This window comes from Desmodus rotundus, chromosome Y (genome assembly GCF_022682495.2).
Source record: "Desmodus rotundus isolate HL8 chromosome Y, HLdesRot8A.1, whole genome shotgun sequence".
Lineage (NCBI taxonomy): Eukaryota > Metazoa > Chordata > Mammalia > Chiroptera > Phyllostomidae > Desmodus > Desmodus rotundus.
Genome location: NC_092332.1, coordinates 5757521 through 5773214, shown reverse-complemented (window position 1 = coordinate 5773214; position 15694 = coordinate 5757521). Strand labels below are relative to the sequence as shown.

Below are 15694 nucleotides of genomic sequence, written 5' to 3'. Positions count from 1 at the left end.
CAGGTCCACTACCAGCTAATGTTATATGTGTGAGTACTTTTGAAAAGAATTGGGGTTTTCCCTGTTTGTCAATCATTCCTCTTCTGTTGTCCCATTGTAGTCTATTACTTGTGAAATTAAGGAAGCAGATGTACAAACTCAAAGTAAAAACAGAGGAAAGTGTGTGTTTTTCATCTCTGAAACATTACTGATACCCACCTGGTTTGTACAGAAAGAAGCAATTAGGTATTTGTATGTATACTTATTCAGTTTTGGTTAATTAGATTATATTCTGTTAAAAAAACACTTCCTGTTTAAAATTTATTATATAATGCAAGTGTAAGAACTCCATTAATTAGTTCTAAAGTATACTAATACTTTAAGACTGCTGTGTAAATTCATGAGCAACCCTTCTGTGAGTGCTGTTTGTCTCTGGGAATGTTTTACAATGTAGTGATACTCTGTTAAGCTACTAATGTAACTTACTGTGGAAACTGAATAGTAGTCAAGTAGGAGAAGTTTACTGAACTTTCCGTCATAAGCTGTGATCTTGTTACTATGGTTCTAGAAAATTTAAACCCCTTACTTATTAGCTTTATACACTGAGTTGTTCATAAAAATGTGGGGAAGGTATAAAACATCTATGTACGGGTTTGAAAGATGTTCTCTAACATAGGAAGGAGGGATTGATAATTGTTCCAGTAGTAAGTCACTGGAGATCCTTTTTAGCAAGCTCACCAGGCCACCCACCTCTGATTCTGTTGTGCTGTTACCAGTTTCTGACCTGTCACTACAAGTCTTATGTAATCATTACTTTGTGTTGCTTGCTGTTACCTCTTCCTTTGCCCACTCCTTAAATGTGGCTGTCCTTCCCAAGATGCAGTCACATTCTTTGCTCTTACCATGCCAGTTTCCAGCTTTGTTGACAGTCTCGTCGTGTTGGTGTGTCTGAAGCCACTGTTTGTGACCTGGCCACATGAGCCCAGGTGTCATGTCAGTTTTCACCAACTGACTACCCAGGGTGGGCCAGCATTGACCTCGCAGATGGGGCTGTCTACCTAGATGTGCCATCTTCACTAAAAACGGGTCATGCCAAGACTGTCTTAACTTGCAACCTCCCGCTGGCCCTCAAAGGCCAGAACTCCCTCAGTGTGCCTGAGCACTGCAATTGTTCCTCCCTTTAGGCCAGCAGCCTCAGAGGTGCACAGTTAGTGTGTGCCCCTTGAAAGGCTGCACACAAATCCTCAGCATTCTTCTTAGTTTGCCCCTAAATTTCCATTCCTCCTCACCCTCGCCCTCACCTTTTCAAAACAGCAGGCATGTTTTGTCTGTCTTCTACTTTCCTTGTCTAGCTTCTCACTGGTAACATTGCTTTCAGTCAGCTTCTCCTTTCCACATACAGCAGAACTTGCTTCTCAGTGCTCCCCATGTGGCCCATCCCACCCAGTAACTGGTGGGCTGGTTCTGTCACATCACATCCTACCTCCTCCCCATCCGGTTCACAAGTTGTTGGATATTCCTCATGCAGCACCAATTGAAAGCAAAACTGAAAGTTCTGTTTCTTGGCTGCTGATTAGCTTTTATTCTCTTCCACTTTTCTTTGGCAAACCACTTGGTAACACTCACCCTTAGCCATGGACTCCCATTCGTCCCTTCCAGTTACCACATACCAGACACATTAAGCAAACAATTCTAGGAATAAAAAATTATAAATTTTAAATTGCATGCCATTCTGAATTGCATGATGAAATCTTGCACCAGATATTTTGTCCTTCCTGGGACATGAATCATCCCTTTGTTCTGGGTGTTCACACTATAATGCTACCTGTTTATCTAATTGATACCCATTTACCAGGGGGAGAAAGAGATAGACTACATTCATATAACTTTTGTTACAGTGCATTGTTACAACTTTTATTATTGACTATTGTTTTTAGTCTCTGGCTGGGTCTAGTTTACAAATTAAGCTTTATCTTAGGTATTATGTATAGGAGAAAATATAGTAATATGTATTTTTGGTACTCCCTGTGGTTTGAGGCATCCCCTTGGGGTCTTGGAACCTGTCCCTTGTGGAATACAGTACTTCTCTGGGACTCTGGTTTCTCATCCTCACTGTGATATCATTATATTAGGTTGTCTCTAAAGCATTCCATCCTGATCTAAATAAGTAAAATAATTTAACCAAACCTACATATTATGCCTAAAATTTAGGCATAGTTCAGGGTCACCCACATGCTTTCTTTTCTGGCAGCTACAGAGACCCCCACCCTGACAAAAATGATGACTCCATTCTACATTCAGTGAGCATTATTTTTCCAGCCAGCATAAAAATTCCTTAATAGTAGGGGTTTAAACAAATTGGTGTTTCTACGTTTTTTTAGCTTTTCTTTGTCTCAGCTGTACTCCCACTAACTCCCACTAAATTCTTTCTTCTCCAACCAAACCATTCTTTGGCATCTGTTTTACCTCCCTCCTATGTTCAGGGAAGAAAATAGCATTCATATTAAGCTTAGCTTAGAATTATTCAGATAGTACACTTTAAAAGAAGGACTCTTTTGCAAGAACAGTTTTTCAAGTGTAAGCAGAGGACTGGTGCATAAAACATTATGGTTATATGAAATGTATAGCTATACCACTGTACATTATAATGCTTTTTATTGTAATTGATGGAATGGAGCTAGTGGATATGTCTACACTTTAAGGATTTGCACAGATTAAAGCAACAAAATGTCATAAATTTTCAGTGCAGCTCAGTGGCTTATAAGAATTCCAGCCATCCTGTGATTTTGGTCACTCCAAAATTTAGTATGTGTTTGTTCTTACTTTCATCACATACAACAACTCACTGATGTTTAGCCATATTGTGTTCTTTCTATAGCGATTGGGATTTTCAAATCACTTACCTGGGACTCAGAATATTTGATACTTTCTTTCGCAGCTTTCTCTTTATATGGATAAGTTTGAAGAATTCCAGACTATAATGGCAAAAAGCAATGACCTCTTTACGAACTTCAGGCAGGAAATGGAAAAGGTATTTTACATATCCATAGTGGAATATTGCTTTTAAATTTATATGTGATTGCCTCAGCATAATTCCTGTTTGGATGAGCTTACAGTCATCTCATACGATCTTAACTTCAGTTTTTCTAATCCTCCATTGCCATATTCAGTCACTGTGTCCAGAAATTACCTCAAGGTGATAATAGTCATCATACTCTTGAAAATGTGTCATTTTTTAAAATTATTTTCTTTATAATTTTAATTTTTTATTGTTATTCAATTACAGTTGTGTGCCTTTTCTCCCCAACCCTCCACCCCACACCAGCCGAACCCCCCTTCCTCCCCCACCTCCACCCTCGCCCTGGATTTGGTCCATGTGTCCTTTATAGTAGTTCCTGTAATCCCCTCTCCTCGCTGACCCCTCCACACTCCCCCCTGACCATTGTTAGATTGTTCTTAACTTCAATGTCTCTGGTTATATTTTGTTTCCTTTTTTCTTTTCCTCATTATGTTCCAGTTAAAGGTGAGATCTTACGGTATTTGTCCCTCACCGTCTGGCTTATTTCACTTAGCATAATGCTCTCCAGTTCCATCCATGCTGTTGCAAAGGGTTAAGCTCCTTTTTTCTCTCTGCTGCATAGAATTCCATTGTGTAAATATACCATAGTTTTGGGATCCACTTGTTTGCTGATGGGCACTTAGGTTGCTTCCAGCACTTGGCTATTGTAAATTGTGCTGCTATGAACATTGGGGTGCACAGGTTCTTTTGGATTGGTGTTTCAGGGTTCTTAGGGTATAATCCCGGCAGCAGAATTGCTGGGTCAAAGGGCAGTTCCATTTTTAGTTTTCTGAGGAAATTCCATACTGTTTTCCACAGTGGCCTCACCAGTCTGCATTCCCACCAACACTGCACGAGGGTTCCCTTTTTTCCACATCCTCTCCAACATTTGTTTGTGGATTTGTTTATGTTGTCCATTCTGACTGGTGTGAGATGATACCTCATTGTGGTTTTAATTTGCATGTCTCTGATGGCTAGTGATGCTGAGCATCTTTTCATATGTCTCTGGGCCCTCTGCATATCTTCCTTGGAGAAGTGTCTGTTCAAGTCCTTTGCCCATTTTTTAATTGGGTTGTTTGTCTTCCGGGAGTGGAGTTGTGTGAGTTCTTTATATATTTTGGAGATCAGGCCCTTGTGTGAGGTATCATTAGCAAATATGTTTTCCCATACTGTTGGTTCTCTTTGTAATTTGGTGCTGTTTTCTTTAGCCATGAAGAAGCTTTTTATTTTGATGAGGTCCCATTTGTTTATTCTTTCCTTCATGTCCCTTGCTTTAGGGGACATGTCTGTGAGGATGTTGCTGCGTGGAATGTCTGAGATTTTCCTGCCAAGGTTTTCCTCAAGGACTTTAATGGTGTTACGACTTATATTTAAGGCTTTTATCCATCTTGAGTTTATTTTCGTGTATGGCGTAAGTTGGTGATCGAGTTTCATTTTTTTGCACGTAGCTGTCCAGATCTCCCAACACCATCTGTTGAAGAGACTGTTTTTGCTCCATTTTATGCTCCTGCCTCCTTTGTCAAATATTAATTGACCATAAAGACTTGAGTTTATTTCTGGGGTCTCTTTTCTGTTCCATTGGTCTATGTGCCTGCTTTTATGCCAGTACCCGGGCTGTTTGGATTACAGCGGCCTTGTAATACAGTTTGACCTCAGGTATTGTGATCCCTCCTGCCTTGTTCTTCTTTCTCAACATTGCTGCAGCTATTCGGGGTCGTTTATGGTTCCACATAAATTTCTGAAATGTTTGTTCTATATCTGTGAAATATGTCATGGGTACTCTAATAGGGATTGCATTGAATCTATAAATTGCTTTGGGTAGTATGGCCATTTTGATGATGTTAATTCTTCCAATCCATGAACATGGTACATGCTTCCATTTGTTTGTGTCTTCCTCAATTTCTTTCTTCAATGTTGTGTAGTTTTCTGAGTACAGGTCTTTTACCTCCTTGGTTAGGTTTATTCCTAGGTACTTTATTTTTCTTGTTGCTATATCGAATGGGATTTTTTTCCTGATTTCCGTTTCTGCATTTTCGTTGTTGGTGTACAGGAATGCCTTTGATTTCTGAGTATTGACTCTGTATCCAGCTGTTTGCCAGATTCACTTATTAGGTCAAGTACTTTTTGATGGAGTCTATAGGATTTTCCCTGTACACTATCATGCCATCTACAAACAGAGTTTAATTTCCTCCTTTCCAATTTGGATTCCTTTTATTGCTTTTTCTTGTCTGATTGCTGTGGCTAGGACTTCCAATACTATGTTGAATAGGAGTGGTGAGAGAGGGCATCCTTGTCTTGTTCCTGATCTTAGTGGGAAAGCTCTAAGTTTTTGTCCATTGAATGTGATGTTGGCTGTAGGTCTCTCATATATGGCCTTAATTATGTTGAGGAATGCTCCCTCTATTCCCACTTTGCTGAGTGTTTTTATCAGAAATGGGTGCTATATCTTATCAAATGCTTTTTCCGCATCTGTTGATATGATCATGTGATTTTTGTCTTTGCTGTTGTTGATGATATGTATTATGTTTATTGACTTGCAAATATTGTACCATCCTTGCATCCCTGGATGAATCCCACTTGGTCATGGTTGATGATCTTTTTAATGTATTGCTGGATGCGGTTTGCCAGTATTTTTTTGAGAATTTTAGCATCTATGTTCATCAGCGATATTGGACTGAAGTTTTCTCTCTTCATTGTGTCTTTATCTGGTTTTGGGATTAGGATGATGTTGGCTTCATAAAAAGAGTTTGAGAGTTTTCCATCAGTTTGGATTTTTTCAAATAGTCTGTGAAGGATAGGGGTTAGCTCTTCCTTAAATGCTTTGTAGAATTCTCCTGTGAAACCATCTGGTCCAGGGCTTTTGTGTGTTGGGAGTGTTTTGATGACTGCTTCAATTTCGTCTGCTGTTATTGGTCTGTTCAGGTTTTCTGCCTCTTCTTCATTCAGTTTTGGAAGATTATACTTTTGTAGAAATGTGTGCACTTCACCTAGGTTTTCAAATTTCTTGGCATACAGTTCTTTGTAGTAATTTCTTACAGTCCTTTGTATTTCTGTGGTATCAGTTGTAATCTCTCCTCTTTCATTTCTAATGGTGTTTATTTGGATCCTCTCTCTTTTTTTCTTGATGAGCCTACTTAAAGGCTTGTTGATTTTGTTTATCTTTTTAAAGAACCAGCTCCTGGATTCATTGATCCTTAGAATTGTCATTTCTAGTCTCTATGTCATTTAGTTCTGCTTTTAGTCTCTATGTCATTTAGTTCTGCTCTGATCTTGGTTATTTCCTTCCTTCTGCTTGCTTTGGGCTGTCTTTGTTGTTGTTCCTCGAGTTCTTGTAGGCATAGGGTTAGGCTGTTTGTTTGAAATGTTTCTATCTTTTTAAGGTCGGCCTGTATTGCTATGAACTTCCCTCTCAGGACTGCCTTTGCTGTGTCCCATAGGTTTTGGGTTGTTGTGAGTTCATTTTCATTTGTTTCCAGAAACTTTTTGATTTCTTCCCTAATCTCCTTCTTGACCCATTCATTGTTTAATAGCATGCTATTCAGTCTCCATGATTTTGAGTGTTTTGGGTTTTTACCCTTGGGGTTGGTTTCTAGTTTCAGTCCCTTGTGGTCAGAGAAAATGCTTGATATGATTTCAATTTTCTTGAATTTGTTGAGGCTTGCTTTGTGTCCTATCATGTGGTCTATCTTTGAGAAAGTTCCATGGACACTTGAAAGGAATGTGTATTTTGCTTCTTTGGGATGAAAAGCTCTCTATATATCAGTTAAGTCCATTTCCTCTAGGGTATTGTTAAGTGACACAATATCCTTGTTGATATTTTGTTTGGAAGACCTGTCCATTTTTGATAGTGGGGTGTTAAAATCCCCTACTATAATTGTGTTGCTGTCAATATCTTTCTTGAAGTCCTCCAAGATTTTCTTAATGTATTTCGGTGCTCCTATGTTGGGTGCATATATATTTACAATGTTTATGTCTTCTTGGTGGATTCTTCCTTTGAGTATTATGAAGTGACCTTCTGGGTCTCTCTTCATGGCCCTTTTTTGGAAATCTATTTTGTCTGATATGAGTATTGCTACCCCTGCTTTTTTTTCCTGTCCTTTTTCCTGGTAAATTTGTTTGCAGCCCTTCACTTTCAGTCTGTGTAGGTCTTTTGTCCTGAGATGGGGCTCTTGTAGGCAGCATATGTGTGGGTCATGCTTTCTTATCCATTGAACCAGTCCAAGTCTTTTGATTGGAGCATTTAATCCATTTACATTTAAGGTTATTATCATTAGGTAATTATTCATTGCCTTTTTTTTCATACATGTGTTCCTCTCTCTTTCTCTTGTCCTTCCTTTCTTTAAAGCAGTCCCTTTAGCATCTCTTGCAGAACTGGTTTGGTGGAGCTGTATTCTTTTAGACTTCTTTTGTCTGGGAAACTCTTTATTTGGCCTTCTATCTTGATTGAGAGCCTTGCTGGGTAAAGTAGTGTTGGTTACAGGCCTCCAGTTCTCATTACTTGGAATATTTTTTGCCATTCTTTTCTGGCTTGGAGCATTTCCATTCAGAAGTCAGTTGCTAACCTTATTGGGGCACCCTTGTATGTTACTTCTTTTTTCTCCCTTGCTGCCTTTAAGATTCTTTGTCTTGTAATTTTGCCATTTTAATTATGATGTGTCTTGCAGTGGGCCTCTTTGGGTTCTTGTTGCTTGGGACTCTCTGTGTTTCCCTGATTTGGGTGACTTTTTCTCTCATAAGATTAGGGAAATTTTCCATCATTACTTTTTCAAACAGGTTTTCTATCCCTTGCTCTTCTTCTTCTCCTTCTCGTATTCCTATTATACCGATATTGTTACGTGTTATGTTGTCCTGCATTTCCCTTAATCCCTCTTCTTTCTTTCTGAGCCTCTTTTCCTTTTCTTGCTCTTTCTGGGTGTTTCTTTCTCCTTTGTCCTCCAGCTCGCTGATCCAATTCTCTGCTTCATCAAGTCTGCTTTTCATTCCTTCTACTGTGTTCTTCAGTTCAGAAATCTTATTGTTCATTTCCTCTTGGCCCTTGTTTATAGTTTCTGTTTCCTGTTTCATGTTGATATAGTTTGCAGTGAGTTCATTTTAGTTTCCCTGTAGTTTCTGGGAGTTTTCTGTGAGCTCAGAGAGCTCAGTGAGCTTCCTGATGACCATTGCTTTGAACTCAGTATCTGATAGTTGACTTGCCTCTCTTTCCGTTAGCATTCTTTCTGAGGCTTCCTCCTTTCCTTTCATTTAGGGATTGTTTGTTTGTCTTCCCATTGTTTGTGAGACTCTTCTTGTTGGCCTCTGCTTCTTAAATTGATCTATTCTGACTCCCTGGGTTTGTGGTATGAACTTCTATGGTTGAATGCCAATGGGATTCAGTGGTGCTGTCTCCTTAATCTCCTGTGCTCACTGGTCTTGAGCTGACGTTTATGGGTGTAACACGGTCTAACTCTGGTGTTTTCAGCACTCCAGGTTTTCTTGTCTCACCTGTGGGAAAAAGAGAAAGGGGGACCTAAGAAAGGAGAAGGGAAGGAGGGAAAAAGGGAATAGATAAGGAAAGGAAGGAAGGAAGAAGTAATAAAGAAAGATCTAAGAAGGAATTTTAACAAAATTAAAACAATAAATAAAAGAAGGCAGAAAGAAGCAATAAAAAAGGTAAAGGGTGGAAGGAAGAAGGAATAAAAAAAGACAGAAGGACAGAAGGGAAGAAGGAATTCAGGGGGGAAAGGAGGGAACAAAAGAAAAGTCTTCTGCTGGCTTTAAACTGGTCAGGTTAGTTGTGCTGGTCTTCCTCTCTGTGAAATGGGAGGTGGTGATTGGAGGGATTGGTTTCACTTTTCTCCCCTCCTCAGCCACACTCTTTGCTGTTGTTCAGCCTCCAGTCCAGTTCCTCAGGGTCCTTCTGCTCCCCACTAGGCCTTTCGTTCAGTTGTGCTGTTCTTGAGTTGCACCAATTAGGGGAAACTCACACTCCCCTTCTTGCTCTTTGCTGCCTTAGGTGCTAGGGGCTCTGGGTGCTCCTACAGGGTAGTTCAGCCCCCTACTGGGTCAAGTCTTTCCAGGAATGCAGTCTCCCCTAGCCCTGCAGCTCCCCTCTGCTGGGTGTTTTTCCTTAGTCCTAGAGAGCTGGTAGGCCCTGCAGGACTCTGTGTGCATGGGCTAGGTAGGAGTTGTTTAGAACCGGTGCTTTTAGGTGCGGTCACTCGCAGGCTGCCAGGCCATTGATCAGCACATCTGGTGCTTTGGGCCTGGGTCGAAATCTGTCATTATTAAAGAGAATTCTCCTTCTCCTAATAAGGACAATATGTTGTTAGAAGTAGCTATCTCTTAAAACTCACTTCAGATGATCTCTACTTGTTTTTTCTTCTAAAAGTGTTGTGTACATTACCTTTTAGAGATTCAGACCAAGGAAAGTAATATATTTTGGTTTGAATAGGTTATTTCTGAGGATATAGCTAGTGCCTAAAGTATTTTTTACTTTTTAAATTATTTTTTAATAATTTATTTACTTTCAGAGAGAGGGGAAGGGAAGGAGAAAGACAGGGAGAGAAACATCAATGTGTGGTTGCCTGTCAAGCGCCCCTAGCTGGGGACCTGGCCCACAGTCCAGGCATGTGCCCTGACTGGGAATCAACCCGGTGACCCTTTGGTTTGCAGGCCCGAGGTCAATCCAGTGAGCCATACCAGCCAGGACACTACTTTCTAAAATTTGACTTTACTACATACAGGGACATCGCTATAAAATTTAAAAGTTAGTATTAAAATTTCTCATAGAAAGCTTGGTGGTGTGGCTCAGTGGATTGAGTGCCAGCCTGCGAACCATAGGGTCACAGGTTCGATCCCCATTCTTGGGCACACGCCTGGGTTGTGGGCCAGGTCCCAAGTAGGTGGTGCATGAGACACAACCACACTCCCTCCCTTCCTGTCTCTGAAAATAAATAAATAAAATCTTTAAAATAAAATTTGGCATAGAAATCTCTTTTGGGTCATTCCAGTTCAGAATATGGGGTAAAGGGCAAGTTCAGTGAGTACCATTACCTGCCTCTGTCCAGAAATTAATAGGGAGCAGCACCTCAGTGTGGAGCATGGACTGTGGAACTAACATCTGTTCTTTGTGACTTCCTTGGGGCAAGCTATTTACTTTGGCATTTGCACTTTAAAATTGGATTTTAAGAAAGGGTGGTCAGTAGAGGATAAGTAACAATAAGGTCTGGCATTTTATAAATAGTCAGTGGATATTAGTCATCATTATTATTACATCTTGAATAGCAGTTGAAAGGAGGTTTTCAGTAGTCACGTTTGTCATGTTAATAAGTGTCCTTGCATTATTTATTGTAGACCATTGACAAGTTGTTTAACCTTACTGTTCTTCCATTGTTAAAAACAAGAATAACAAAAGTATCTGCAGTATTTCAAACAGGCCTTGTGCATGTTAAGTGCTCCAATTAGCATCTTCAGATGTTTTTAGACCTACTGAGATGGAGAATTCAGAGAGCCTGAGAAAATTAGTTTTGCCCTCCAGCTGAGGCCCCAGTTGAGGGGAACTGTTATGTACAGTGAATGTGTTAGCTGGACTGTAGCACATGCATGCTTTTGATACAGAACATTTTAAGACAGGGGCTGCCCATTTCTCTACTGTGGTGAATCCTCTGGACTAGGCCAGTTTTGTGTGTGTCTGTGTGCTGGTGGCTATACAGATCCTGGCAGGTCAGCACTCAACTCAGATCTTCTCCATGCTTTTCCCATGGGCTCTGTCACACTCTGCCTTGTGGTGCAGTTTTGTGGTTAATAACCCGTGACATAGGGCATTGGTTCTGTCTTATCCTTGTTTCCTCTAACACTGCCTGGCTTAATTAGTGTGTCTACTTGAAGCAGAGCTGATGATGTGCAGACCAACAATAAAGGAATATTGGAAAGATGGGCGTTTGATAGTCATCATTGATTCTCATTTGGAATTTCTGAAAATGAGGATATTGTAGCAGTTGAATTAACAATACTCCCCTTGTGTTTAGATCCATTTTATCTTTGGCAAAATCTTAAGTAAAAGTCTTGTGACTTGCAAGGGTGATGAAACCTAAGGATTTAATAATTCTACCTCCATCTTCCTAGACACCTAAAATCTCCCTCCCCTAGTTCTGCTACTGTTCTGGTTTTAGATTCTTAATTTCTTTGTGGCCTAAGAATCTCTATCCTTCCAAGAATCTGATGAATTACTTTAATGTGCTGTATCACATTTTGAATTTTGAGAACACTCAGAAACATGGAATCCCTCCCCGACCCCTAGGAAGCAGGAGGTCGTGTATCTTCCTACGTCAGTTGCAACAAATTGTATTCCAACCTTAACTGAGAGATTTGAGAGTATCTAAAGTTAGCATTTTGTCTTCCTCTAACATTGAGAAAATTAAATTTGTTTTTTTATAAAGACATTCATACTATCAGCTTGTGAGACAAGTGCAGTGATGAGAGAGGAAAAAGGAACATTATAAAATGTCTCTGTTGTAGGGCAGGGAATAATACTTAGAACTTAAATTTGCATTGTGTTGATTCACAGATGACAAAGAAAATTAAGAAACTGGAAAAAGAAATGATAACATGGCGTACCAAATGGGAAAGTAATAATAAAGTACTTCTGCAAATGGCTGAAGAGGTGAGAAGGTTTTACGTTAATGGTGAATGCTCATTTATTTCAGTATTAAGGCAGGCTGGAATGTCTGGGTATTTGCTAAAGTAACTGCAGGTATGATTATTAAAGTTTGATTAGTTTCCTGCAGTGAGTTAGGTTGTGTTGACTGTGGTATGTAAACTTCTTTCCCCAAGTAATTAGCTCAGGTTTTTGTTGCAGATTTTGCTTTCTTCTACAGTAAATGAGCTTCTGCCGACTAAAGGTTTGTGACACTTCCTATGCTGCTTCCCTCACAGTTTTTGATTCATTAAATCTAGGGTGTGGCCCAAGAATTTGCATTTCTAACAAGTATTTGTGTAAAGCTTATGTTGCTGGTTCAAAGGCCACAACTTTAGAGTCTCTCCTCTTCCATACAGACAACTTTATTCACATTTCCTGCGGAGAGAACACCAACTTGTGATTCAATTGCTTTTTCACCCTGATTTATCCTTTCCAAAAGACAACAAACCATGTTTTTGTCAGACTTCGAAATAAAGCTGAAATGTATCTCAAGTGCAATTAGTATATTTTACACCTTCATAAACTTGATAGGGCTAGTTTATAACATTTCAGAAGATAAAACATGAGGGCTCTAAAATGGTGGAAGAGAAGGAAAATTCTTCTTATTTCTGGCATCTTAAGATGCTGGATTTTCTTATTACTTGACACAGTCATGAAGTACATTTGGGTTACCTAATGTTTGTATTGCTTCAGAATAGTTATACATATCAGTAATCAGAAAGGTCAAAGGCATGAAAAAAGTAGTTCCCAGGTTCGCTCAGATTACTTAATTTTGTATTTGGTAATATAATTCATATTTACATATAAAGAGGTTACTAACATTCTATCTCTTTTTTTCAGAAAACTATTCGTGATACAGAGTACAAGTCTTCTCAAAGGAGGCTGGAACGTTTAGAGAAGCTGTTTAGAGCTCTTCAAGTGGAGAGAAATGAGCTCAGTCAGAAGGTGGAAGACTTGAAAGAGCAGGGCTCTGGGAGAGCAGCAGATGTTGATTTAGCAACACCTGGGATACATCCCTGTACAGCTGCTGATTCTCAGAAAGAGCTGAACACTTCCTCCAGAGGAGCTCCAGGAATCTACTTGCAGGATGAGACCAAGGGAGGAGATGAAACAAAACACAGTTCCAAAGACCCTTTCCACGTGATCTCTCCTGGGCATTGATTCAGTTGCTGTAGTGACAAGTGCTTCACTTTGTATATAACTTCTCCGTAGCAGTTAGAATAGATTTTCTGATGAGAGTTCTCTACTTCTGCATTTTCTTAGAACTGTTGCTTAGCAGTCTTGCGTTGTTTTAGTGCATACATTTCTACAGTGGTATTACCTATCTGCCTTATTTCCCCCCTCATTGGAATACGTCTACTCGTTGCCATATCGTTTCAGTGTTACCGCTTAGTGTGTTCATTGCCTTATCTCTGCTTCTTGCATCTAATTGTAAATTTAGATTCGTTCTAACAGTGGCTCCCTATGTGAAAACTAAAACTAATTTAAACTCTCTAGTGCACTAACATAAGAACAAACCATATAAAAACAATTAGTTTTGTTTATTGGCTCATTTTAATGCCATCTAAAGTTAAGACGAGTATGGGGTACGAAACAAGCATAGTATGTTTGATTCATATGCAGCTTTTTGGTAATATCTTTAACACTCGACAAACTGAGATGACTGCCGAGTCTCAAAGTAGGGGCAGCTTATGTATATGAAGATGCCATTGTAAAGAAACTGGGGTTTGCAGGCAAGTCATTGGACAAATAGGCTCAATATTTGTGTGTCTCAAAAAGCTGTACTGCTTTAGTTTATGTTAGAGAGAAGTCTAAAGAAAAAAAATCGGTTAATAGGGCTCTGCACTTAGAATGGGGAAATTTCTGAGCATTGTGATTTCATTCCTTATTTATGTCAATGCCTAAAAGCCACATATTTTATTTCAATGATCCTCTCACACCTATAATCTAAAATTGGTTAAAAATGCAAAGTTATCTAATAGGGAAAAGAGCCAAGAATCTAAGTAAAGTGTAAACTTCCACCGCTGACCATGATAATCAACAGGCCAGACAGAATAGGAAATGTAAGTGAAATTTGACTAAATATTGTGCCAAAATTAGCAGAATCAAAACATCCCACCCCCCACCCCCACAACAAGCTTTTATGAGTATCTCCTTTAGCTCTCAGATGAAATTTTGGGCCCAGCTCTGTGCGTAGAAGTGAGGATACGAGTCAGAAATACAATTTAACTTAGAATTGATCCTAGTGATCAGATCGTACCAGCACCCAGCTGCATCTAAGCTTTTAGCACTTTACAAAGACAGTTTTGTGGCCCATCACACTTCTTTGTCACTTGTTTTGTGTGGAATATAAATCTTGGGTTGAGAGCAATGTGGTTGACAGAACTTGGTCTGTCTACTCTTTTGGTTGTACTGGGTATGTTAGGTAATATTGTGTGAAATAACATATTAAAAGGATCCAGATTGTTTGAGAAGCTTTTGGTTTCCTTTCATCACGTTTCCTCGTTACCAAGTGCAGAAAGGCAGGGTGGGGCAAGGACCTGATGAAAAGTGTTCCCTTCTAAATGACCTGTAGCACACCCAGTATCTACTGTATTCTAGAACTGGAGTTGGCAAACCAGAACTGTCACTGGCTAGCGCTGCCTTTACGAGGGTATTTGAACAAGTCTTAAATGTTTGATAGCTGACCCTTTGGCAACCCTTGTTTGAAAACACCGTAGCTGGCCCAGGAAAAGTTTACACGCCGCCATCAATTAAATTGTGAGTGTTTGTGCCATTTTGTGGGAAGTTCTGGAGTTCTAAAATTCATAGTGGTAGTGGGTTCCAATGTAGGGAAGTTAACGTGGGTGTGAAAGAGCAGACCGTTTCATATTCAGAGCTACAGAAATACATTACGTGGTTCTTGAGACATTTTTTTTAGTTACTAGTGACTAGAGACATATAGTCACTACTATGAGACATAGTGACTGTCTTATTACACCTGTTACCACAGTTCATTCTCTTCCGGGTTCCAGAAATAACTACCTCCTTCAGCCTGCAAATGAAAATAACCAAACGAAAAAGAAAGGGATGTAGTGCTACCCACACTGCCTTATTTTTACAGCTCACCCATCTTTCATAGACATAACAAAATTGACGAGGCAGTCTTACTTCGTTTTTCAAAGACATTTTGTAGAATTTTATTTCATCTGCTCTGTCAAGGTTTAGTAAATGTGTAATGATTAATTTAGTAGCCTCTGTGTATTCTTTCCATTTAATGACCCTAATTGTATTGCCCTCAAGTTCAAACACAATTTTTGTAAACAGCTGGCTTCTCAGGTTTTAAAACCTAGTTAATTATAGCACAATTCAGATAAGCAGTGGGTAGAGGAACATACCCTCAGTTTGTCTGGCAAAAGTCACTTAGCAAGACCTCTCTCAGCATATAGAAAGCTAGAAGAATGAGGTTTTTTCCTTTGTTTGAACCTTGTCAGAATTGTAAGAATTACAGCCACAAGCTTTTTATTTTTGATATTTGAAAACTTGCCTTAAAGTATTAGACAACATGGTGCTAGAAACATTTGCACACAGAAACATTAATATGTGTGCTATAAATTGCCTAACTTTTAAATTTTATTTCCAGATATTTTTCTACCTAATTTACTGTGCTGACATTGGTTAATAAAGTTATGTAGCGTTAAGGTGTGCAATTCTGTAAAACATCATCTGTATATTGTATTGCGTCTTCTCCACCCTAAGTCAAGTCTCCTTCCACCACCACTGATCCCCCTTTACCCTCTTTGACCTTCCCCACCGCACTTTCCCTCTGGCAGTTGCCTTACTGTTGCCTGTTAGTGTTTTGTTTTGTTTTGCTTTTGCCTCAGTCCCTTCACCTGTTTCACCCAGCCCCCAAATCCCGTCCCTTCGGACAGCTGGCAATCTGTTCTCTATATCCACGGGTCTGTTTCTATTTTGTTTGTTTTGTTCATGATCGTCCACAC

General features: G+C 39.5%; 1 protein-coding gene across 1 annotated transcript in view; it reads left to right on the top strand.

Moving 5' to 3' along the window:
- LOC139440597 (gamma-taxilin-like) overlaps window positions 1–15330 on the top strand; it is a 99374-nt gene extending 84044 nt beyond the window's left edge. Inside the window, exons 8-10 of the mRNA XM_071220430.1 lie at window positions 2918–3010; window positions 11583–11678; window positions 12555–15330. Coding sequence (XP_071076531.1) covers window positions 2918–3010; window positions 11583–11678; window positions 12555–12875 — 510 coding nt within the window. The 3' untranslated portion in view covers window positions 12876–15330. The remainder of the gene's footprint in view (window positions 1–2917; window positions 3011–11582; window positions 11679–12554) is intronic.
- Window positions 15331–15694: the final 364 nt, after the last annotated feature.